Below are 24,317 nucleotides of genomic sequence, written 5' to 3' on the forward strand. Positions count from 1 at the left end.
AAAAAGAGTGATGAAAAGGGTATCTTATTTAATTTCATAAATGTTAAAGCGTTATGTTAGAGCCATTTTATTTAATTCTAAATCTTAAACCTTAGTATTAGTTAGACTTGTACACTTCTTATTTAAGATTCTTATATGTTTAATGTGTGCACCTTCCTGCCACAGTGAATTCCTTGTCTGTGTGATGTTTCTTGGCGAAAGAATTTGATTTGATGTATTAATAATGGAAAGATGTAGAAACAGAAAAAAGTTTGAACAGTGAAGAGCGTTGGCCAATCGGATTGGTTCCTTGTTTCTTGTAACGTAGCAACTGTTGGTCATTGTCAACATTTCTAACCTAGAATCTAGGTTTTAGGTTCAAGATGGAGAAACTAATCATGTGTATGGAAGCAAATTGTTACCAAAGTTCAAATGAAAATGCATTTCCAGAAATGCATTTGCATTTTAAGAATGTGGATGCATTATTTGACTCATAAATGAAATTAGTAATCAATCATCCTATTTGCATTTTAATTTTCTTCAAGAGTGCTCAATCTTTCACTTAATTAAAATGAAAAAGAAATAGACATTTGAGATTTAATTTTCAAAACTTGCCCCAGCAAATAGATACCAAAATTCAATTTGAAATGTAAAATTTGAAAATTAAAATGCATTTCCAGAAATGCATTTTCATTTTAAGAACGTGGCTGCAAAATCGTGACCACAATTCAAATTCAAATGCATTTCCAGAAATGCATTTTCATTTTAAGAACGTGGCTGCAAAATCGTAACCACAATTCAAATTCAAATGCATTTCCAGAAATGCATTTTCATTTTAAGAACGTGGCTGTAAAATCGTGACCACAATTCAAATTCAAATGCATTTGCAGAAATGCAAAATGAACGAAAAAGCATTCTGAGCGGCGCAGCAGAGTGACGTCAGTAGCCGCTCTTCTTCAGCTCCCTGCTCACCGAGCTATCCATCTTGTTCGGTAGGGGGCGGTGTGCACATCTGCATTGCATTACATTGCAAATGTGCCGGGAAATTGATTGAATTGCCGGGTCTTTAGAGCAGCGTTCCCCAACCGGGGAAAAAACGGTCCGTGGGTCATTTCGTACTGGGCCGCACAAAAAAGAATTAATAACATTATTTCCTTTTAATTGCACATCTGCATTGCATTACATTGCAAATGTGCCGGGAAATTTATTGAATTGCCGGGTCTTTAGAGCAGCGTTCCCCAACCGGGGAAAAACCGGTCCGTGGGTCATTTCGTACCGGGCCGCACAAAAAAGAATTAATAACATTATTTCCTTTTAATTGATTATCAGAGTCTGAAAGACATTTTATTCTGAAAAATGACCTGATTCTCTCCTCCGCGGGCCTTTTCCCCTGAGCAAAAAAGCTCTGCAAAGACGTGTGTTTACTCATTTTTTAGCAAGTTTGTGGGCTTTATTGAACGGTATCATGCGCGTCTCTTCCTCTTGACACATGACAAGTGATAGTTACCACTCAATGAAGCCTGTTTGAGACAACAACTCTATCGGTGTTTTGGATGAAGGCTACCCTGAGATCGCCACTAAAGCACTGAAAACCCTGCTTCCATTTCCAACATCAAGCGGGATTTTCTGCCGTGACAGCAATCAAACAACATTTTGGAATAGGCCTGAACTGGATATAAGGAACGCACTTCGGGTGTCACTGTCGTAGCTTATAGTCACACACAACAGTGGGACTGACACATCGAAAGCTAGCTAGTGTTAGGTGTGGAAGTCACTAACTAGGATCACATCAAACCCAGAATGTACATGCATTAGCAGTGCAGCTGTCCAGGGCCTATCTTTCCTCCCAGTCCGTTCTGCCGGTCCGTGAAAATATGTCTTACATGAAAGCGGTCCGTGGCGCAAAAAAGGTTGGGGACCGCTGCTTTAGAGGACGCATCACAGACCATGGCGCTCCCTCAAATTGTGCAAACACTGTTAGAATTAGCTGAACAGGTAGAATCTAAAGTCTGATGCCCGTGACCGAGTAGAACAAGTCATAGAGAGCTTGGCTGCATACTCTGCCGTCACAGATTTACACATTAATAGTAGCTCTGCCACTGTTTTAGTCATTGTTTGACATCAAGTTGCTCAGTCTGTGATGCGTCCTCTAAAGACCCGGCAATTCAATCAATTTCCCGGCACATTTGCAATGTAATGCAATGCAGATGTGGACACCGCTCCCTACCGAACAAGATGGGTAGCTCGGTGAGCAGGGAGCTGAAGAAGAGCGGCTACTGACGTCACTCTGCTGCGCCGCTCAGAATGCTTTTTCATTCATTTTGCATTTCTGCAAATGCATTTGAATTTGAATTGTGGTCACGATTTTACAGCCACGTTCTTAAAATGAAAATGCATTTCTGGAAATGCATTTGAATTTGAATTGTGGTCACGATTTTACAGCCACGTTCTTCAAATGAAAATGCATTTCTGGAAATGCATTTGAATTTGAATTGTGGTCACGATTTTGCAGTCACGTTCTTGAAAATGAAAATGCATTTCTGGAAATGCATTTGAATTTGAATTGTGGTCACGATTTTGCAGCCACGTTCTTAAAATGAAAATGCATTTCTGGAAAAAGCATTTTAATTTTCAAATTTTACATTTCAAATTGAATTTTGGTATCTATTTGCTGGGGCATGTTTTGAAAATTAAATCTCAAATGTCTATTTCTTTTTCATTTTAATTAAGTGAAAGATTGAGCACTCTTGAAGAAGAAAATTAAAAAGCAAATAGGATGATTGATTACTAATTTCATTTGAGTCAAATAATGCAGCCACATTCTTAAAATGCAAATTCGTTTCTGGAAATGCATTTGCATATGAATTTTGGTAACGATTTGCTTCCATACATGTGTGCCTGCACAACCAGTCCTGTTCAGACACTTAATTTAAAGATGACATCAAAATAATAATCCATAGTGCAGGGTTGCCGATGTTGTCGTTGTCCCTGGTGAGTTTTTAAATTCAATCTCGTCACATTATGTGACTTTGTTGTGCAACTGGAAAAGCTAGCTACTCTAACTCAGAATGCTGCTGCAAAAAAAAGCAGAACTATTGTGGGTGGTAAATAAGATCATGCTACATCTAGCCAGTGGATCATTTCTTGCAAGTGTGTCAAAGTGGTATTTTTACAGACTGTATTAACACCGTAGGCGTGAATAATGCATGCATCGTCATTGTCGTCCATCTTTAGCCGAAGAAGCTAGAGAGGATGCAATGGGAGATTTCCTACAGTAAGGTAGATACTGCTTCAAATTGAAAACGGAGACGATCTTTTGATTAAAGACAAGTTCCTTAACCTCTGTTGTCAATATTGCCGATAAAAAGTAAATACTGTTACGAAGCATTTGTTTGTAGGTAACAAACGAGAGACGTAGCCTGTTTCGCCGTTCTATGGCAGCTACAGTACTGTATGATGACAGTCGTAGCTAGAGTTGTAAGCACTCGTTACTAGAATGACCAGAACTTTAAAACAAAAGATCATATTTCAAATCTGTCTGCTGTTCTACATTGCCCACACAATTTATGTATATATATCAACTCTAACATGGCCTGTATCTTGTATTGAAAGTGCTTGAAAATTAGCTCGTCTAATGTATGGTGGACTGAGAAAACATTTGTCAAAGCAGAGCGAGCGGATGTCGTGGGAGAATTCCTAATGTGTTAGATTTACTGCTTCAAATTGAAAACGGAGAAGATATTTAGATTAAAGACAAGTTTCTTAACGTCTGTGTTCAATATCGTCAACTAAAAGTAAAACTTTTCAGTTACGAAGCTTTTGTTCGTAGTAATGCCAGCTGCAGTAAACCTTTCGTGACCCCGGTTTAACTGTTCGTGACAGTCGGCTATGACAGTGTTGAGCCTCGATTTTTGCAGATTTCTGTGAAACTTTCTTAAAGAAAGATAATCTAGCTAGATTATTTACACTTTAAACTCAATGTACATACCTTGTTTGGCCAATTTGGTCGATTGTGGAAAAAAGTACAACCGTTTTTAGTTATGGAGAGCCATCGCGCTAGCTTGGAATTGCGTTATCCCACTCATCACTTCAGTGGTCATAACTTTTAAACAAAATAGTCTATCTTAAATCTGTCTGCTGTTCTGAATTCACGACAAACTTACGCACATTTCATAAGCTCTAACATATCCTCTATCTTGTAATGAAAGTGGTTAAAAATGAGGTTTTCTAAAAAAGTTATGCAGACGGAGAAGATTTGTCAGAATGGCTCCGTGAAATGTCTTGATAAAGGATGATTTGCCTAACATGATCATATAAATATTTACATCATTAGAAAGCCCTAACTCTTGTCTTCAAAATGGTATAAACAGTTCAGGTATATTATTTGAAAAAGTCTGCATATTCATGCAGGAAAGTGTTAAACAGTGTCAAAAATTGACGCGGTGAGAAACAGTTCTGTCAGTGCATGATGTCACAATTGAATTTGACTTGAACATTCTGAACCAATGAAACCCATTCATTTTTTTTTTAGCTCTTTAAACTTTAATACCTTAAAAACTTTAAAATGTATCAATGAGAAAAGTAATAGCACACTAGAGCAGTTCAGACTTTATCAAATGAAGTTTGAACGGTGTTTCTAGCTTAAACGGTGTGAAAGGAGTAGGCGACGGAAAAAAGTGTGGGAAAAAAAAAGAAAAAAATTATAATAACTAGAGAGGGTACAATTTCTGGGGAAATTGTAGAGTGTGCTTGCTTGCGTCGGTTGCACAGGGGTCCGTTTTTGAATGACATTTTTACAACTGATATTTCTGTATATTTTATATAAAAATGCATACTTATTATTTATAAAGATGACATAGATTTAAAAGCATTTTTTTTTGCTGCTCATTTACAACTGAAAATACGAGTGAAGTGTAGAATGAAATAGATGTCTTCTCATTTCCCCTGCAAGAGGCAGCCGCATCGTTGAAACAAAACGAATAAATTGGGCAGACCGGTGTAAAAATTGACCTAATCTCTATGACTTAAACGTAATTTTAAGTTTTTCCCTTCTCATGATATTTTCAGGCATTTAGCCTACTCATTGCATTCATTCATTAATAAAGAACCCCCTTTGAAGATTATTCTACGACGTTACCCGGCAGTAGAAGATGGAATCGCGATTCAAACAGTACCATCTGCTAACTGAAAATATGCCCCCCAAAACGTAAATAAGCTTGACATTTATTTAGTGGAAAATCGCTCATTCATAAAAAGCTCAGTGGTAGCGATCATTGTCAGTAACAACGCAAAATGCGATATAGCCCTGTGTGGAGAAGCTGCCCCGGTAAATTGTACTACTACGGTACAGTACTAGACTACTGCTGTGTTCGTCTTGGTTGCGATTGCGTTGGTTGAATTGGATTTAACGTTCCGTTGTATGGTTTAAGCTGAAATTAATTATTTTCATGAACAGATTGACAACGTTTAGGCTGTGGCAATGAAGTTCGGGTTAATAGTTAGATAGACTTTTGATTTAAGTAAGGGGAGTACCAAATATGTTCTGTCGCCGTTTGACTTCCTAAACGGCTGTTTAGTGTAGATGTTTTTGTACAGTAGTGTGTCTCGCGTAAGCTACAGCGTTGCAGTGAGCTACACTGGTTTGAAACCACAGGTAATGGTAATTTCACCAACAAATCGTTTTCTAATGTCAGAATAAATCCTACAACGAAAATGTATATGTGAGGAATGTTTATTTTAACGATTGAAAACAGATAACGCTACATCATAGACCACTGTAGTATGTGTTGCCCGGGCAACACAGGCTAATGTCATGATGCTAATACTTCAGTGAAATAGTAGACTACTGTTTCCGAAAGTAGATGTACTTCCTTAATAATATCAGCTTATATTGTACATTACACATCACAATTGTGTGTCATATCACAAAGTAAAATGAGTAAATAGTTATCACCCTGGCCTCTTTTCTTGTGGCGTTTCTGCAGCTGCCTTGCAGTAAAGCTATAGTTAGTCTAGCTATCCCCCAAGTTAACAGATGCTAAACGAATGTTCTGGCAAAGGTAGTCACGCGTGTTTTCGTGACGTTAGTGACGCAGTGACGTTAGTAACGTCAGTGACTGTGGCTAGCAAATTAGCCACCGTTAGCTTCACTTTTCGCCACAAAAACTTAACTTACGCCTAAACCATGCAACGGAATGTAAATTCCAATAGAAGCAACTCAATCGCTACCAAGACGAAACTTTTGACACCTACGTTGTCTATGTAGGCCAAATATTGACTAAGTTTTAGGGGGGCAAAAATAAATAATAATAATAATATATATGTGAGAGAACAAAGGTTGTGCTCTCGCCGAAGGCTTGAGCACACCCAATAATATGTTTTTAGCCTCTACCACATTCTTAACCAAAATTGTCATGTGCTTGACAGAAAATGGCATGTATTCGTTTTTATTTTATTTGTATTCTCATTTGTATTCTCGTCTTTTAAAACCAAATCCAATAGTAATGCCTGTAGTCAGAACCCACCAGCTGTAAGCTGGTTGAAATACTTGTGACTGAATGTATGGGATACATTGTATCCTAGCCATGTTTAAAACTTTCAGTTGCAGACAGCTGCGAGAAGAACGGCAATCCAAATGTTGTCAAGGCATCCTATTCACTTGAGCAAGATAGTCTACCAAAAGGGTAAGAAAATGGGAAATCTGGATCTCTTATTGAAGTGGGCAGTTGTCAGATACCCAGCAGATGATATGATATAAAATTGACTTGAGGTTGACAATTGATTAGCTACCCGCTAGGCTAATTAGACTAATCTCTTTCGACCTTCATCTAGCTCTATTGCAAGTTTGACATGGCAAAGACTAGTCTTAACGCTAGATAGCTACATATGTCTTTAAGGGTGTATTTAAATATGAATATGTTCATGTCATATTTGGTATCGAGGCAATATAAGATGTATCAATATCGGAGTTACTTACTTTTGTTGCTGCAGCAAACCGTCTTCAGAAAATTAACGGTAAAAACGTTCTCATCTCGAGAGTGGATGATAATGGGGACCCGAACATTGGAGAGTTAGAATGGACGATAATGGGACCCCTTACAATAGGCCTATTGTATGTACAATATGTGCATATGCTGATAAAGCATTTTTGCTCCTTCCTTGTCGATGGCACAATAACTTTGTGTGACTACTTACAAAACATTTTTGATCCAGGGTTGATATCTATTGCCCTGTCAGTTGGTGTGACACTGCTGCCACCAAGGAAAAAGATCACCATTATGCTGATGGGGAACCACTCAGCTGGAAAGAGCTCCTTCATCAACTGGTAATGTATAATATTGCTTACTTTCATCTGTGAGTTTTGCATGTGTTGCAGAGAAAATGTGTAAGTGCATATGCCAACCAGTGTTGGGGTAGTTACTCAAAAAAAGTAATAGATTACACATTACTAGTTACTTAAAGGTGACATGACATGAAAACTTCACTTTACGAGGTTATTTAACATTAATATGAGTTCCCCTAGCCTGCCTTTGGTCCCCCAGTGGCTAGAATTTTCGATCGGTGTAAACCAAGCCCTGGGTGTTCTTCTCCGCCTTTCAGAAAATGAAAGCTCAATTGCTCTATTTGAAAATGTCCTCTTTGTTATGTCACAAGGAGGAAGGTTACCTCCCCTCTCTCTGCTTTGCCCACCCAGAGAATCTGGCCCGCCCATAAGAAACTGAGCTACGACCGTGTAAGTGTTTTTATCCTCGAGAGGAGGATCGAAGCATTACATTTGCTCAGTTTGTATGTACAAAGGAAAACAAAAATCTTTTTACAATTCCATCATCCGAGCCTCTGAAGACCCAGTATCTTAATTTTATTTTCTCTGGAAATGCGCCTACACAACTTCTGTTGTAGGCGCATTTGTTTTGTATGTCTGCGCCAAACACTTCAGCCACGACTGTTTCCTCAACTTGAGATAATACAAAACTGGCCTTGCTGAAATTAAATTCTGCATCAGTACTAACTCTCCTTCGTCCAGCTACTAACCTCGGACAAGTAAGTTAACTAACGCTATATCATTTTGTAGCTTTACTGTATATGGTTACCTAGCTTGCTACCCTTAGAATGTGGCTGTAACATTAGCTCTGCAGCTAACAGCTGAGTTACTGTCGCTAATGGAAAGGTAGATGGCATCAAGTATGTGTGTGAATACACATGCTGTAACGTGAGTGTTGTACACTTCTTTGTTATTTGGATAACCGTTCTGCTGTTGGTGTTATGGCGCGCGCGATATCCGCCTTTCCCCTCATTGAAATGACTGAGTGTGTACCTCTGCAAACCAGGGTTATCAGATGAGAATGGGCAAATTCGAGGCATCTTACAGCAACGGGGCTACAGCCATTGCGATACATCCATTGTAAGCATTAGCGCATGGTGCCGCCCCTCCGCTCCTCATTAGCATTTAAAGCTACAGACACCAAAACAGCGCGTTCTGAGGAAAGCTCCTTGTGGGACTGCTAGTAGTGGCTGTAATTCTGCACCAAGGCTGAATTTCGGGAAACAGACTGCTGATACAGTATTAGGGGACCACTAAGGCTATATATAAGCATCCAAAAACATGTCATGTCTCCTTTAAAAAAAAAAAAATAATGCTTTACTTTACTAGATTACTCACTGCTGAAAGTAACTAGTTACACTACTAGTTACATTACTTTTGGATTACTCTGTGACATCACCTGAGATGCACTTGCCAAATAACAATATATATGCCCAAATCAACTCATACTTATTATAATGAGGACAGATCTCTCTTTTATGCTTTTTAATACCACAAAGCTGACAAAGTTGTGAACATCAACCTAAAAGTTGTCAAGCATAACAAGGCTACAGTACTAGCAATAAGCAAAATGTCTCAAAATAAAATAATGCTTAACTTTAAATGGCAACATTTCCTCTACTATGTATGCTGCTACAAGCCTGTTTTATCTCTGCTTTGGTAACCTGTTGATGTTGAAAGTCAAGTCGTGGCTGCTTGGCTGGTGTCGGCAACAATGGCAACGGCAACCTTTTATCGGCGTCAGTGTCACTCAGGGTTCGGGGATCCTTAGCAATAGTCTTGATTTAGCATTTTGCCATTGAAGATGCTTTGACAGATTAGAGGTTGTGTTCGCGGCGGTGGAGAGGTGTTTTTGGCGTGGGCACAATGTACATTGTACAGTTTCGTTTTTGTCCTTTCGCGCAACTAATATGAAGTAATGTGCATACCTCCATCCCTCAAAAGACGTCCTAAGCGGCTCTGCCATTCTTGTTTCGCCTCCTGAACTACTGGAGAGACCTTCTTGTGTAATTGCTCTCCTTCTCTCACACACACATGTAAATTACCACTGTCACATTTGCAAACCTAAATTAGGAATGCAACCAAGCTCAGAACCAATTTGCCTACAGGGCCATACCCGAACAGCAATGAGCTCAACACCACTGATGGCCCCAACAAAGCGGAAATCTTTTGACTAAAGGTTCAATAAACACTAAAATAACAAAAAAATGAATTTTCTGTCTGTTAGTTGATGTGTCAGGCTTCACAGGTTTAAGCATCTGGGGGCCTGTTTCAATAACTATATGGGGCCCTACCCACATAAAACATAATAGAGCAGAAAAAGCAAGGATTCCTGTTGGTTTGCATCAATGGTTTATTATTTTATTATGTGCACTTTCATCTTCATGAACAGGCAGCTAAACAATCCAACCTTATTTGATTAAAACGATATACATACAGCGTTTTATGTTGGAATAAGCCTCGCCCTATCGGTAACTTCACTGCTTAGCTAATTGATTAGCACAGTATATTTTCAGCTGTCTGGGCTGACTCAAACATCCCCTCAACTTGAATTATTTAACAAAAGCAAAGAAGAAAAAGTGTCTGACTGACACTGAACCGAACTTAGACTACTGGTATCATAAATAGAAACGATGGGCTCCGCGTTTCAGCACCGTGGACATGCAGGTCACCGGGCGCAGGGTTAGAGCTAGCTCTACAGATACTGGACCAAAGAAAGAGGTCACTTTTGGTAGACTGAATAAGCTTTTCTTTTGTCCGATATGTTCAGCACCACTGGCATATGTACGTTTCATTTCTTTTCCTGCTTAAACTAACATTTTAACCTTCAGATCGCTTAAACCGGTCACGGGGGTGGTAAACGTCGCCATGGTAACCGCGAGTTCGACCAATCAGAGATATCAGTGTTGTTTTTCTTAGGATTGTGGGTAGTGTAGTATTTCAACAGAAGATAGCAAAAAAGGACTACTCGCTCTTCTTCTTTGCCGACTAATGTTGGCGCCAGACAGACAGACAGCCAATCAGGTATGAAATACAAGATGACGCTGTGGTGGGGCTACCCATAGATATATATCTATGGGGCTACCGGCTCTCTGCCCCACTTGGCATCAAATTTGTGTGATCTACGTTGATGGATTAGAATTCTGAGCATGCGTATTAATACTTTCCCACGTCCAATGTAAATTGCATTGTGAGAGAGGGGCTAGCCCCACCAGAGCCCCACCAGAGCCCCACCTTCACAATTAGCCTCTGCTAACTCGAATCGGCAGAACGCAGTCTGAAGCAGCAAGGCAGGGACCAGTCAACATGAAATAAAATCCTAACAGAAACGAATGAAACGAAACAATTTAGGAAGATGCTATAGTCATAGATAATAAATAATTCGAAGTAAACAAAAAAAAAAGAGAAATAACAATTTTGTTGCAGTTCTTTCTGTTGATAACAGGTGTGGCAGTGCCCCATCTGCCCCTAATGACCAGTCGCCACTGCACATGCCATACATCATTGCTCATACATCATACGATTCTTGTGATCTTGTGATTCTATTGACGTAAACCATTTCAAGATCGAGTCGCAACGGCAGGTACATCAACGTCTTTGTACAACCACAAAAATGTCCAGAACTTGAAAGATACATTTTCTACTTTCAAAATGCAAAACATCCCAACAGAAATGGTCTGGTTACATTCCAAAAGGTCCAAACTATCTAACCATGTAAAGTATTTCGTCCAAAACAATGCATTACATCCATAAATAGCTATGATCTCTTGTTGCATCATGCTAAGTTCGCAGACGGAGTTCTGAACTAGCAGGCTAGTTCAGAAGTATAAGTTACCTTGGTTACGTAGCTAGAACAAGCCACCTTAATGGAACGGAACTCCGCTGAAGTAAACGAGATTTGTCGAAATAAGCCTGGCTTTTCCTTAATCTACGTTGATGGAAGGCCCACCAGGTCTGTCATTAATTTCCGTGTTGAGACTGTAGCGGTTTCGCGGTTTAGACTGTAGTTGCTCTATAAATGCGTAGCCTGTCATTATCAACATTCTGTTGTCGTCTGACAATGATCACGTTGTTGTCCCCAGATAGTTGTTGTTAAACACAGGGACATCATCAATATTCAATGGTCTTATAGATCCAGTTATCCTGGCAAAACATTTATTGTTCTTCATTTATTGTCAGGGCACGGTCCAGGTATTGCAAATATGACAGGCAAGTGTAACTTGTTTGGAAATTCTCAAATTTCTTCTGAAATGTGTCCTTTACTGTAACATTAGGACTCCAGTTCCCAGTGTGGATCACAGGCTACAGCACATTGTGTGTGAAAACGAAATTAGCATTTTGTAAATCAAGTAGGCGGCTGATTTAGTATTTAGGCTGTGTATTGAATGCAATATCCCATCCTCCTCCTGATAACCAAGTAGTGAATTGGCAGATTGGTCTTGTCGTGGCTAGCTTTCGCTAAAAACAGGTCGCAAAAAGAAATCAGGCTCGTGGAGGGCTGTCCAAGTTCAGATGCAAAGTTTCTTTATTTGTCACGAGCAAAAGATACATTCGCTTAGGTCTCTCTGCCATGAGACAACCTAACTCAATACATGAATTCAGGGTTTTTCCTGCATAGAGAACATTTTGGCGCGCGCCAAAGCCGTTTTCCCGAGCACCAATGACAAATCCCGAGCGCCAAAGGCAAAAAAATGCAATGCATGTCAGCGAATATGTTCTCAATAGTATGTTTCAAGTTGGCTACAGCCGAACCCTCATTCTGTTTTGATCAATAGTAATCGAGTTGATAAGCGTGTCTTCTTGTCTGATCAATACTCAACTTTGAGGTGCGCGAATGGACAGAGCAGCCAGTAAACTGTCGTTCCGCTGCGAGGGCCAGCCCAACGTGCACGAATACACCTGTACAAATGCAAAGGAAATTTCCACTCAAAATGCTGACAAAAGTTTGATTTACGATTTCCAACGCAGCCTCCATTGGTATTCTTAACCTGGAATGATAATATATAGTGCAGTGTTTCCTCTATGGCTACACTTCTGTCGCCACGGTATCAGAAATCAGGCTGTACAACATTTTAGGCCGTCTATCAGCAGTGATTGTTAGAGTGCATGTCGGAGAATTGCACGGACACGCGCTTCACACCGCAGTTGAGATTGCATGTGTGCGTCCTTGAGAACTGTAAGTCGTATAACTTATGTTGTCAGTTCATTTAAGGCTGTTATTGTATAAGTCTATAGTTCTTGCAAATTTAAATCAAGTTAACTAGTGATTTTCATTGTTTGTATTCTTCCCCTGCTAGCTAAAGTGTCTGTTGATTCGATAGCGATTGCTGCCCTTGCTCAGGTTTGTATTTTAGGTGCATTATTATGCTGAAGTAGTTTTAATTAATACAAAGTGGGTTTATTGTTATTATTTGCTACAGAATGCTTAGCTTATCAAGATCAAATGAAGCAGGCAGTGTACATGCTTCAGTGGCCTACCTTAATCGATAGGCTAGGCTACTGACCATTTACAAAAAGTTGTTACGTCAATTATTAATTGGCAGCATTTATGCCATTTAGAGCATACTTTATGAGTGTAAGGTGTCTTTAAGTAGCCTAACTTTATTGCTTTAGGGGAAATAGGACGAAAATATGTGCAATATTACATTAGCTATTAGACTATTACAGGGGGGGGGGGGGAGAGATGCAAAACACCTGGGAATAAATGCACTGATTTAGAAAATAAAGAATACGTATACAATACACATTTTTTGGGAGCACCAAAGACCCATTTTGACCCAGGAAAAACCCTGCATGAATTCAGCCATCATTTATACACCACAGGACATCCCATAATTCGTACATTGAACCCCAGCCTGTGTGGGTAATTTCCATTATCGATCTAAACAGTATGTCAGTTTGCCCATGATCGTGTGATCAATGGTGCTATTTAGTTTTTATGCTTAGTCGGCCCTATTCAAAGAAACACGTTCACTTAGTAGTTTTTGGCCTAAGTTTGCGACATGGGTTGAAATGGGTGTTAAATGCAGTTTTTTGGCCTACGACAGTCTCAAGTGAAGTACCTACAGGGTGTCACGGCTGGCTGCCAAGAGGACCCAAAGTGGAGTGCAGAACCGAAAGTTTATTAAAGGACAACTGAAATCTCACAAGCAAGACTCTGGAAACAAAACAGAAAGCAAGCCGTAGAAGGTAACTCAAAAAGGGGTAATCAGAAAAACGTAGTCAAGAAAGGCAGGGTCCGAGATCGGGAAGGCAGTCCAGTATGTCCAGGGAAGGGTAGGGAAGCGGCTCAACGTGGCTGGAACAAAAGAATGTATCGCAGGATATGGAAGATTTGTAAGTTTTTCAGCCTTCCCACAGGGACAAAATGGATAGTAACAACTGGTTAAATATACCCCACCACTCCCCCTTAAAAACGTACCTGCCACTTACAGATAAATTCATAAATATTTGGACAGTGACACACTTTTCATCCACCACAATGGATTTGAAGTTAAAGGACCGAGATGCATTTAAAGTGCAGACTTTCAGCTTTAATTCAAGGCGTTGAACAAACATATTTCATGAAACGTTTAGGATTTACCAAAAAATTTGCCCCTTATTTCAGGGGCTCAAAAGTAATTGGACAAATTAACATAATCATAGATTAAATGTTAATTAGTAAGACTTTGTCGAGAATTCTTTACAGGTTATGACTGCTTGAAGTTTGAAACCCATGGCAGTGTTTCCCCTATGATTTTTTTCCAGGGGGGTGGTAGCATAGACCTATTTACTAAGTAGAGGAGGAGGCTCACGAGGAGCGAATAGGAGAATTCACGCAAATGTTGTCGCCACCAGTGGGTCTAGTGTATTCATCGACAGGCGATCAGGTGTAAATAACAAGGGCAAAGTTGTGCAAACTTTAGTATACAGTAATAAACACAACAAATCATTAAGTTTCGAGACTAATGATTGGACAGGCTACCTGTCTGTCTACCTACCTACCTGTGCTTGTGTACTCTGCTCTTGCACTCAATGCGCGTTACTGTTGTTTTCAACCAGGCTAGGCAGAGGTATTCTAAACAACCGAGCTAGAGGAACAAGAATGGCGTAAAAAGAGTATTGTGTCTGCGAAGACTCAGTAATCACACCGTGTAGCTTCGTTCCACTTCTTTATTCAAACTGCCGAACATCACAGTTTACGTCACCTGCCATACTCTCGTACTGAAACTCTTAAAGGCCCAGTAACCTTTCGCTAACACATCGTAACATCACCAGGCCCAACCGGGCGCCCTATGGTGTTTTACAGACATAACATTTCCCCCCCCTTCCCTGAAAGCAGAAACATAACATTCAGCACACACTCCTCAGTGTTACTATCACTGTGTCACAAAGTCCCCATGCCAGGCAGGTGGCACCCTCACTCTGAGGGCGCACTGGCTGAGTGCCAACACCTGGTGGTGCTGGCGGGTGAGCTCCCACCCGGTTCTCTCCTGGCCGGGGCTGCCAACCCAGAGCTGCTGCGGAGGATGGAGATGATGCAGGTGTTGTGGGAGCTGTGACTCTGTGCAGGCGGTTTGAATGCCAACGAGTCACATTTTCCCACCTGTAGGTGGCCGGTCCCAGCTACTTAGTCAGAAGCTCTGACGAGTATGACTGCAGCTTATTCTGGCGGTGAAGGTGTTTGATCCTAACCCAGTCCCCTGCTGAAAGTGAGGGGGTCCGGACTCTGTGTGTGGCATTAAACCTCCCTTTCATCCTAGCCTGTGAATCTGCAACCTGTGCTTTGGTTGGCCCCTATACACTGGAGCCCTGGGCTCTCGTGTATAGGGGCCAGCTTCGCTCTCAAGCAGTCCAGTGGTTGCTTCAGTTCACGTCCAATCATGAACAGCGCAGGTGATACCCCAGTAGCAGAGTGCCTGGATGCCCGGATGGTCAGGAGGGTTTGGTTTAGTGCGCCATTGAAAGTTTTCCCTTCCTCCAGACAGGCTCGGATTCCATTCTTGAGAGTTTTATTCTATCTTTCCACCCCTCCATTACTCTCCGGGTGATACACTGCCGTCCTGATGTGCTTGATGGACCGCAATGTCAGAAACTCGGTGAACTCAGCCGATGTAAATTGGCCCCCATTATCTGTAGTAACAACACTGGGAAGCGCCCAAACAGGTTTGAGAGACCTGTAGTAGGCTAATCTGCTCTTCCCCAGAAAAAATATACTTCTATGGCTCTGGTGTAACGTAACATGAAACTAGCTGATGCTAGCTAGTTAATTAGCTGTGTGATCTGCCTCAGTCAGTAGCATGCCAATAGTACTGTTGAAAGGTTATTTCACCAGTGTTAAACACGCTAATTCTCTTAAATTGTTGAAAATGTTCATTTCAAGACACCGTTATCTTGAATATTGCGAATAGTGACGGGTGGTGCTCCCGTAGATGGGATATCATACGTATTGCCTCCTCTAGCAACCACTCTAAAACAAGTCTTACAAGTTGTATTTCCTTCATCTGTGGCCATCTGAATGTTTTCGGGACCTGAAAAATTCCCATACTGCAGGAAAACTTCCAGGGGTGCACCTCCTTCGGCTATTCTATACACCTGGTGGTGACAGCCTGCTTGCTCGCAGAGGGTTGCTTTCTCTGCTGCGTAAAACCTGAGGAATTCCTGCACTTTCCATCTTTGAAGAGAAAATTAGAGAGGTATTGAAACTGTAAGGCTGGGTGTCAAACCTGACCCCACCTCTCATATGCTAAAGTCTGGAGTTTCTGGACGGTCTCAACTTGATGGCCCTCACACCCCATTCAAGATTTGGTCTGATTGGTTGGTCTTGTGTATAAAGGGAATTGTAATGCATTGTTCTGTGGATTCTTCATCTCCTGAGACCTTCTACCTCAGTTCTCCTTTGTCCTACTCCTTGCTCACCTCTTGCTTTCTCTCTTATTTACAATGATCATTGTAGAGTAGGTAAGATTTAAAGCTTTCATATTGTAACATGTTTGCCTTGTAATTGATTTCATTCATTTGCAATGTTATTAAATGCGTATTTCATTTAACCGTACTTTGACCATTCTTGCTCTGATTTAACCCATAGAGTCAAATACCTGGAATTCTATTTGTATTGGCATTATTTGGTTCATGCTAATACACTGTTCAGTTTCCCATCTTCCTTTAAACCATAGGGGAATTCGTTTTGGTTGTTTGGACAATATTTAACCCCCTTCAAAACCGTTACCTTTTCGAACCGCGGTATACCTTGAAACCGGTAACCGGCTCATGCCCACTGTGAAGGGGATTTTCTTCACAATGGAAAGTATCCTGCAATCATACACCACTGTTGTCTTCCTTGGATGTCCTAGGGAGTCAGGTGGCTGAGCGGTGAGGGAATCAGGCTAGTAATCCGAAGGTTGCCAGTTCGATTCCCGGCCATGCCAACTGACGTTGTGTCCTTGGGCAAGGCACTTCGCCCTACTTGCCTCGGGGGAATGTCCCTGTACTTACTGTAAGTCGCTCTGGATAAGAGCGTCTGCTAAATAACTAAATGTAAATGTCCAGCCCTTTTTGTGTTGCTGAGCTCACTAGTGCCTTATTCTTTCTCTCAGAATGTATTGTTGATTTGGCCACTCCTAAAGCTCCTGCTATCTCTCTATTTTTGCAGCATTGAGAGCTCCTTCGACCACATGTTGTGGGTTCACAGCAACAGCTTCCAAATGCAATTTTACCACACTTGGAATCAACTCCGGACCCTTTAACCGCTTAATTGATGAAGACATAAAAAGAAATATCCCACACCTGTCCATGAAACATCTTTTGAGTCAGTTGTCCAATGACTTTTGGTCCCCTGAAGAAAAATAAGGGGGCTACATATTATAGAGGTGTAATTCCTAAACCCTCCCTCCAATTTGAATGTGAATACCCTTCAATTGAAGCTCAGAGACTGCTCTTTAACTTGTAACTTGAATATGTTTCGCTAAACATTCAAAATACCAAAACTTGTCAGTGTCCCATATTTATGGACCTATCTGTATCTGTAGGGCTGTCATCTGTCATAAACTGACATGTGATTGCTAAATGCACATTAAAATAAACAGCAAATGTTTACTCCTCGACAGGTCTGCAAACGCCTTTGTAAACCGAGATTTGTTAAAACGTTTGTTAACCGAGACCGTAGGTCGAATCTGGAGCAGACGCCATGTTGTCAGAGCAATCAGCTGCACTTGCACTGGTGACGTCCCTACATCTCCAAGGCAACATATCAACAACATCAATTTGTTTTCTGTCTGCTTCAGATACTTCTTAAAAACGGCAAGCGATTTCGGGGTGTTTGCGGACCTGTGAAAAAACATATTTGGTTGTTTTAGTTTTTTTTGGGCTACTTTGTTGCCGAGCAGATGCCACGTTGTTAAGGCCAATGGCTACATCTCCAAGGCAACCGCTTGTTGCTAGGTCCGTAAAAACGTTCATTTACCTCTGCGAACTTCCGCTCTACTTCCTAAACTCCTCCCTTCGATGCAATTTACTTCCGTTCTGGCGGGCTGGGTTTGTTTTGCTAGCTAGCTCCGTTGTGCCGACAAAGCACTGATATCGCAGTGACAAAGAGGATATACAATTTACAACATGAAGAAAAGTGGTTCGGGAACGACGTGTGCGGTAGTTGGTTGCAAACACTCGAGAAAGCACCTGAACGAGTGGTTAGATAGAGTGCTACGACCACCAGTTTTAAAACCTAGAATCGCCTCTAGCCTGTTACAGTTATACTACAGTAGTATGCTTATTGTTTGTAGGCTATTCACATTTTGTTGGTGTTCCTTTGTCCTATTGTTGCTGTGGATTTAATAATTATACATTGATATGTGGATATAATAATTCAAACCTTTCAAAGTGCCAATACACACATCTGTAAAAGCCCGGCATGAGGTGTGTAGCCAACCGGTGCTTGTTTAAAGCAGTCATAACCGGGTTCATAGGAAGAATAGATAGATAAGTAGGCACTTCAGGCAGTGACAAGCCACTTAAATAAGGATAACAGTGTACTGCCTGTCTTGTCCTTCTGAAGTTGTTAAATTGAATAGGCTGAACATCAACATGTAACATCAATAGCCTAGAAATTCCAAACGAATTAGCTTTCAATGGTATGTATACCTAGGCTACTTGGACCGTGTCCTGGCATTAATAAAGAACATTATGCTACATGCCAGGATAACTGGCAAGACCATTGAATGTTCATGATGTTCCTGTGTGTTTATTCCTTTGACTGGGTACAACGCGATCAGTCAACCGACTATAAATGTTTTTAATGTCGGGCTACGAATTTATAGAACAACTTCTGTCTGATACGTGTGGCATCCTTTAGCCAAATAATTAGCCTACATTTTGCTGAGAGATTGAAGAGCTAGACAACAAATGTTCTAATGAATCACCGACTAAAGTCATCTTCTGACATTGCCTTTGCTCCATGTTAAAAGCTACAAAATGATGGACTGGCAAAAGCTTTATAACTATAAATCTACTCTAAAATGTACTTAAAAGTATGGCGACGACGTTGGCAACTTATCCAGTAGTAAATGTCAAACGACAAGTATGTCAAAGTAGTAGAACCGTGATCCCAAGCTAGCATCAACATTGCTGTGTTTACACCGGCAGACACTTTGCAAACCACTTCCGGCGGAAATGAAATGCATTTGTGTAGAGTTATGGCGGCCCCCTGGGATTTGGCGCGTAAACTTGTCTATATGAACGGATTTATTAACTTTTGAGAACGTCTTCTGGACCAATAGGAACAGCGTATTGGTCTAATTATTACACTAGTATATAAGAAACTTAAATACAAAATGTGTATACGGTTTGTAAAAAATCTCTACAATTGTAATGTGATTAATGACAGACAAAGCATATCAATTCTTTGTCATATATAAAAATTATAAAAACCATTGAAGTTCTTTTCAAAGAGAAAACAACATCAGCGTTCAACAGTAGGGAAATTCTTGGTACCAAGATACAACTCAACTAGCACAACAACTAATGGAATACAATATTGAAAATACAAAGTAAAATAGTACACATAACAGGGCTTGCAAAATTGTGTTTGTGCTACCTCAAAATATATTTGAGAGCATTTTTTCAAGTGCAAATAACCGTTATGGTGCAACCTGTTTTAATTTACAAAACGCTTGCTAAATAGCCTACTACATGGTATGTTCAGTATTTCCCATAGAATTAGATTTCATTTGTGGTGGTAGGCAGGGGCGGGGCCAGATGTGTGTTTTTTAGCATTAATTTGAGCGCAAAATTTGTGTTTTTGATCTTTATGTAATATATAATAATATAATAAACATTATGTTGGACTCGTATTGTTTATGGATGCACCAGTATGGAAATAACTCTTTATATTTGGAAGCCGATAACCGATACATGCCAATAAATACAAAACCTGAGTCTGATTGCAAAAACAAAAGGCAAACAAATACGGTGGACAACTGCTTTGATTAAAACTAACTGCATAAAACATCTTTCTTTTACCAAAATGATCATATTTCTTACATTTAACCCCAAAATAAGGGTGGTTATGATCCTAAGGCCCGATACTAAGGCCCAATCTCAATGTCAACCCTGAACCCTCACAGACTGACTTGACGTCACCTAGTAAGTAATTGGGTGCAAGAGGCTGCAAGTGCTCAAAATGCTATAAATTGGAATAGGACAGCACTTTGCTGCATTATCTGCAAAATAGTAATGTTGTTGGATCAATTCTGATGAAAGCATATTTGGAATTTATCATCAAGGGACAACATACACACAGTTCTGGCTATATTAACCATCAGTGAACTTGCATGTTAACTTTTATTTCCAACTATGTTTACGTCTGGGTTTCATGCAAACTTGTTTGTTTACCGTTCTTCTTTCTTGTCTATGAGGCGGGTTCGCAGAGATTTTTATGCCGCTTCCGGGCTTCCCCTGGTAACCGTTGTGTTTCACGTCACAACACTGTGAATTGTGGGCAATTCCCTTAGCTAAAGTCTGTAGAAATGCGCGTCTTGTGTGAACAGCCTTGCGTCATTTGTAGCCGATTGTGGCGCTTCCGGGGAAACTTTACCATCAGTGTGTTACAGGCGTTGGGTAGAAAATGCCTCAAAGTCCGTGAGGCTGAGGGTGGACATTGGGATTGGGCCTAACCGTTCGTAAACACTACAACAGATGGGTCTGTTGTAGTAAGAAAGAGAGAGAACGCGAGTGGAGCAAGAAGGGGTTGAGCGAATCTATAAAAAAATAAAATAAATGTTAAACAGTAAAAAAAAAAAAAAAAACGGGCCGCCACAAATAAATCAATGTATGGGAAACACTGCTGTTCTACACCGTTTTATCCAATGTTACATAACTAATTAAACTTAATATTTTATGTTTTAAACTTTAATGCAGATTTTAGATTAGATTTTAGATTTAATATTAGCCGTCAGTCACTTCTCAAGGCCGAATTATACTTCTCCGACTCCGTTACGGACGGAGAGAGTTGGTTGAATTTATAGTACTCCGAAGGCTGTGGGTGCTGAAAACAATTCACCGCCAGAAGAGTAGGTGGCGCAACGGTTTTTTGTAAGTCGTCGTCGAGTGTTTATTTACCTAGGTTATCGAGAAGTCGGAGCAAATGTACAAATTAGCCGTTTCATCAATAAAATACGCACATTTTCAGCAACTAGACTGCCCATTTCTCGTCACATTTTAATTCAGATGCTGATTTACATGTACTGTTTAGCTGAAATATGAATTGTAAAAACTTACAGCAATGGCGGTCAAAGGATTCTGTTCGTCCTGTCTAGCACGGCAACCCCGCCCCTGACGCAAGCGGACCAATCACAGCCAAGGGGTATCCGTAAAATGACGGACGGACGGATAGTCAGGAAAATCAGGAGGCGCACGTAGAGCTATCCGAGTGGCTCGGAGAGGGCACGGAGAGGGAATTCCTCGTCGGAGAGGGCATTCCCTGTGTCCGTCTCCGTAAAAACGGAGAAGTATAAATTGGCCTTCTCTGTGCTCCGTTATCACGTGACAAAGAGCTAACTAGCGTGCAAAATAAGTCAACAAAATAAAAATTGTAGTTGTGGTGCTCTTTAATATTTGGTGGGTGCAAATCTTTTTTTTTTACTGGTGCTCCTAACGTTTTCAAGTTTTCACCATTGAAAGGCTTGAAAGGTCCATGGCTGGGATGGCTCAGGATCCGCTGTGCCTTCCTCCTGCAGTGCTGGCTGTAGAGGTCCATGGTATATTAGGGTGGTCTGTGATGAAACCACAATTCTCCTCAGCCACCAGGGGAAGAAGAGACGCTGTCTTGCTGCCTTCAGATCCTCGTTGATGTTACCTTTGGTTTGGACTTTGGTCGAGGGCATGGGACGTTTTATGCTTCATCGGATATTCCTGCCTGGCCATGTCCAGTCTGGGTGGGACTTGTATTGGAAGAGCATTGATGGGAGGATGGACATCAGCATTGCGCAGCAGCTGCAACTTGTCTGGTACTGCTGATGAAGAAAGTGTTTTGTCGTAGCAATCCAAGCCTGAGGTTGGGTCCTGGAACTGAATTTTTAGACTGCTACACATGCCATACATCATTGGAAAGCTACAAGTATTGTGATTCTATTGACGTAAACCATTTCAAGATCGAGTCGCACAGCAGGTACAATCGACGTCTTTGTCCGACCATGAACTTGTCAACAACGTGAAATTAAACTCAGACTACTCACCGAACATGACTAGAACGGGGTCCCAAATCCATATACCAAGTATGGTGTCGATTCAGCAAAGATCTGCTGAGAAATTACCTAGCTTTCTTTGTGGAGGCTTTGTTGCCAACTTTGCCGACTTTGACTTTACCGTACAAACGGTTTTGAAAATCTAAAAACCATGTGATAACTTTTATGAGGCTTGCTCTGAAGATAATCTGTGCCAAATATATTGAAGATTGGTCAAACTTTGTAGGAGTAGCGAAAAAAAAAAATATTCATGAATTAAAAATGGCGGCTACATCAATTAGGCTGGGCTTCGCAAGTTAACATGTCACCCATGGGATCTCCCAAGATATCACCAGACAAAGGAATCATTTAATTAAGGCAAACAAATCAACAGTTATTGGCTTGAACAGATTTTTGCTTATTGTAGCGCCCCCTAGAGTTTAAATGACATGACCTCTTTAGAACACGGTCAATGCAGGAAAGACAGTGTTTCCTCTATGTTGATTATGCCAAAATTTCTGCCGCCACGGTATCAGAAATAGGGCTGTACAAAATGTTTGCCTGTTTATCAGCAGTGATTGTTAGAGTGCATGTCGGAGAATGGCACGGACATGCGCTTCACACCGCAGTTGAGATTGCGTGTGTGCGTCCTTGAGAACTCGTAATCGTATAACTTATGTTGTCAGTTCATTTAAGCCTATTATTGTATTAGTCTATAGTTCTTGCAAATTTAAATTAAGTTAACTGGTGATTTTCGTTGTTTGTATTCTTCCCTTGCTAACTAAATTGCACATGTCTGTTGATTCGATAGCGATTGCTGCTTGCTCACGTTTGTATTTTAGGTGCATTATTATGCTGAAGTAGTTTTAATTAATAAAGTGGGGTTATTGTTTTTACATTTACATTTACATTTAGTCATTTAGCAGACGCTCTTATCCAGAGCGACTTACAGTAAGTACAGGGACATTCCCCCGAGGCAAGTAGGGTGAAGTGCCTTGCCCAAGGACACAACGTCATCTGGCACGGCCGGGAATCGAACTGGCAACCTTCTGATTACAAGCCCGCTTACCTAACCGCTCAGCCACCTGAGTTTTTATTTGCTAAAGAATGCTTAGCCTATCAAGATCAAATGAAGCAGACAGTGTACATGCTTCCGAGTCGCCTACCTTAATCGCTAGGCTACTGACCATTTACAATAAGTTGTTACGTCAATTATTAATTGGCAGCATTTATGCCATTTAGAACATACTTTGTGTAAGTTGTCTTTAAGTAGCCTAACTTTATTGTTTTAGGGGAAATAGGACGAAAATATGTGCAATATTACATTAGCTATTAGACTATTACATTAACCTGCTCCGAAATATAGGGTTAGAACTTTGTTTCGGCTGGGGGGGGCAGACAGACCTGCCCCCACTGCTAAAAAAAAATCCTAGAGGAAACAGTGAATGATTTGCAGAGATATGACCTCATTTCCTTTTTTTGCGTCTTAGTTGTCAAATTTGATATCCTATACCAGACAAACGATTTTGAAAATCAAAAATCCATATGAAAACTTTCGTGAGGCTCAGTCTGGAGATTTTCTCTGGCAATTTTGAAGAAGATTTTACAAAAATAAGTAATAAGTATAAGTAGCAAAAAAACATTTTCATCTTTAAACATTCATCTTTAAACTTCCAAATGGCAGAAAATCTGTATAACTGGGTATGACATCATGAACTCGTCTTGATCCAGGGAATCCAACAATTCCTCAATTTTGAAATTCGTCCATACGCTTCAAAAGTCACATTTATTAAAGGGGTGATTGACTGTTCTTTAAGGTCTCCGAATATGTTAAGTAACATTGGTTGGGCTGAAAATGGCCCGGGTGCTGTTCTATGCCCCCTGATACTTCCAGTGAATTTGTCCCGGGAAAAAACGCTATGTTTTCTCCTTTTATGGTATGCTCATGAATATATATATAGATGAGCTGCGCGCTGACTGGTTGGTCTACAACGAGTGAAGCTGTGGAGCAAAGAGGCAACACGGCCAACACTCACTGAAACATCGAAGGTGGAGACTTGAAATAAAAACGTACAAATAAATGTATTGTGTCTACACAACACTGTTTTCAACAGATTGACTAGATATCATTTGAAATGATTACGTTAGTTGTTTCCACTTCTGTTGTCGAAGCAAACGGGATCGACTTAGGTGGGTAACGTTAGCACTACAGCTTAGCAAACAAACTATCGTGATTCAACTCAGCTTCTGTTATCTCTAGCTATCTTGCTGAAAAATAGATCTGGACAAACATGCATCTTGAATTGTAGATTTACATGACAATA

At 40.6% G+C, this 24,317-nt stretch overlaps 1 protein-coding gene across 2 annotated transcripts in view; it reads left to right on the forward strand.

Moving 5' to 3' along the window:
• The window catches only part of si:ch211-11k18.4 (uncharacterized), a 67,491-nt gene that overhangs the window by 13,882 nt on the left and 29,292 nt on the right, over nucleotides 1-24,317 (forward strand). The window contains exon 2 of one of the 2 annotated variants that reach the window (XM_067230600.1): nucleotides 7,192-7,303. In XM_067230600.1, the coding sequence (XP_067086701.1) occupies nucleotides 7,192-7,303 (112 nt within the window). The remainder of the gene's footprint in view (nucleotides 1-7,191; nucleotides 7,304-24,317) is intronic. The other variant, XM_067230608.1, reaches the window with a different exon arrangement.

Source organism: Osmerus mordax, chromosome 3 (assembly GCF_038355195.1).
Source record: "Osmerus mordax isolate fOsmMor3 chromosome 3, fOsmMor3.pri, whole genome shotgun sequence".
NCBI classification, from domain to species: domain Eukaryota; kingdom Metazoa; phylum Chordata; class Actinopteri; order Osmeriformes; family Osmeridae; genus Osmerus; species Osmerus mordax.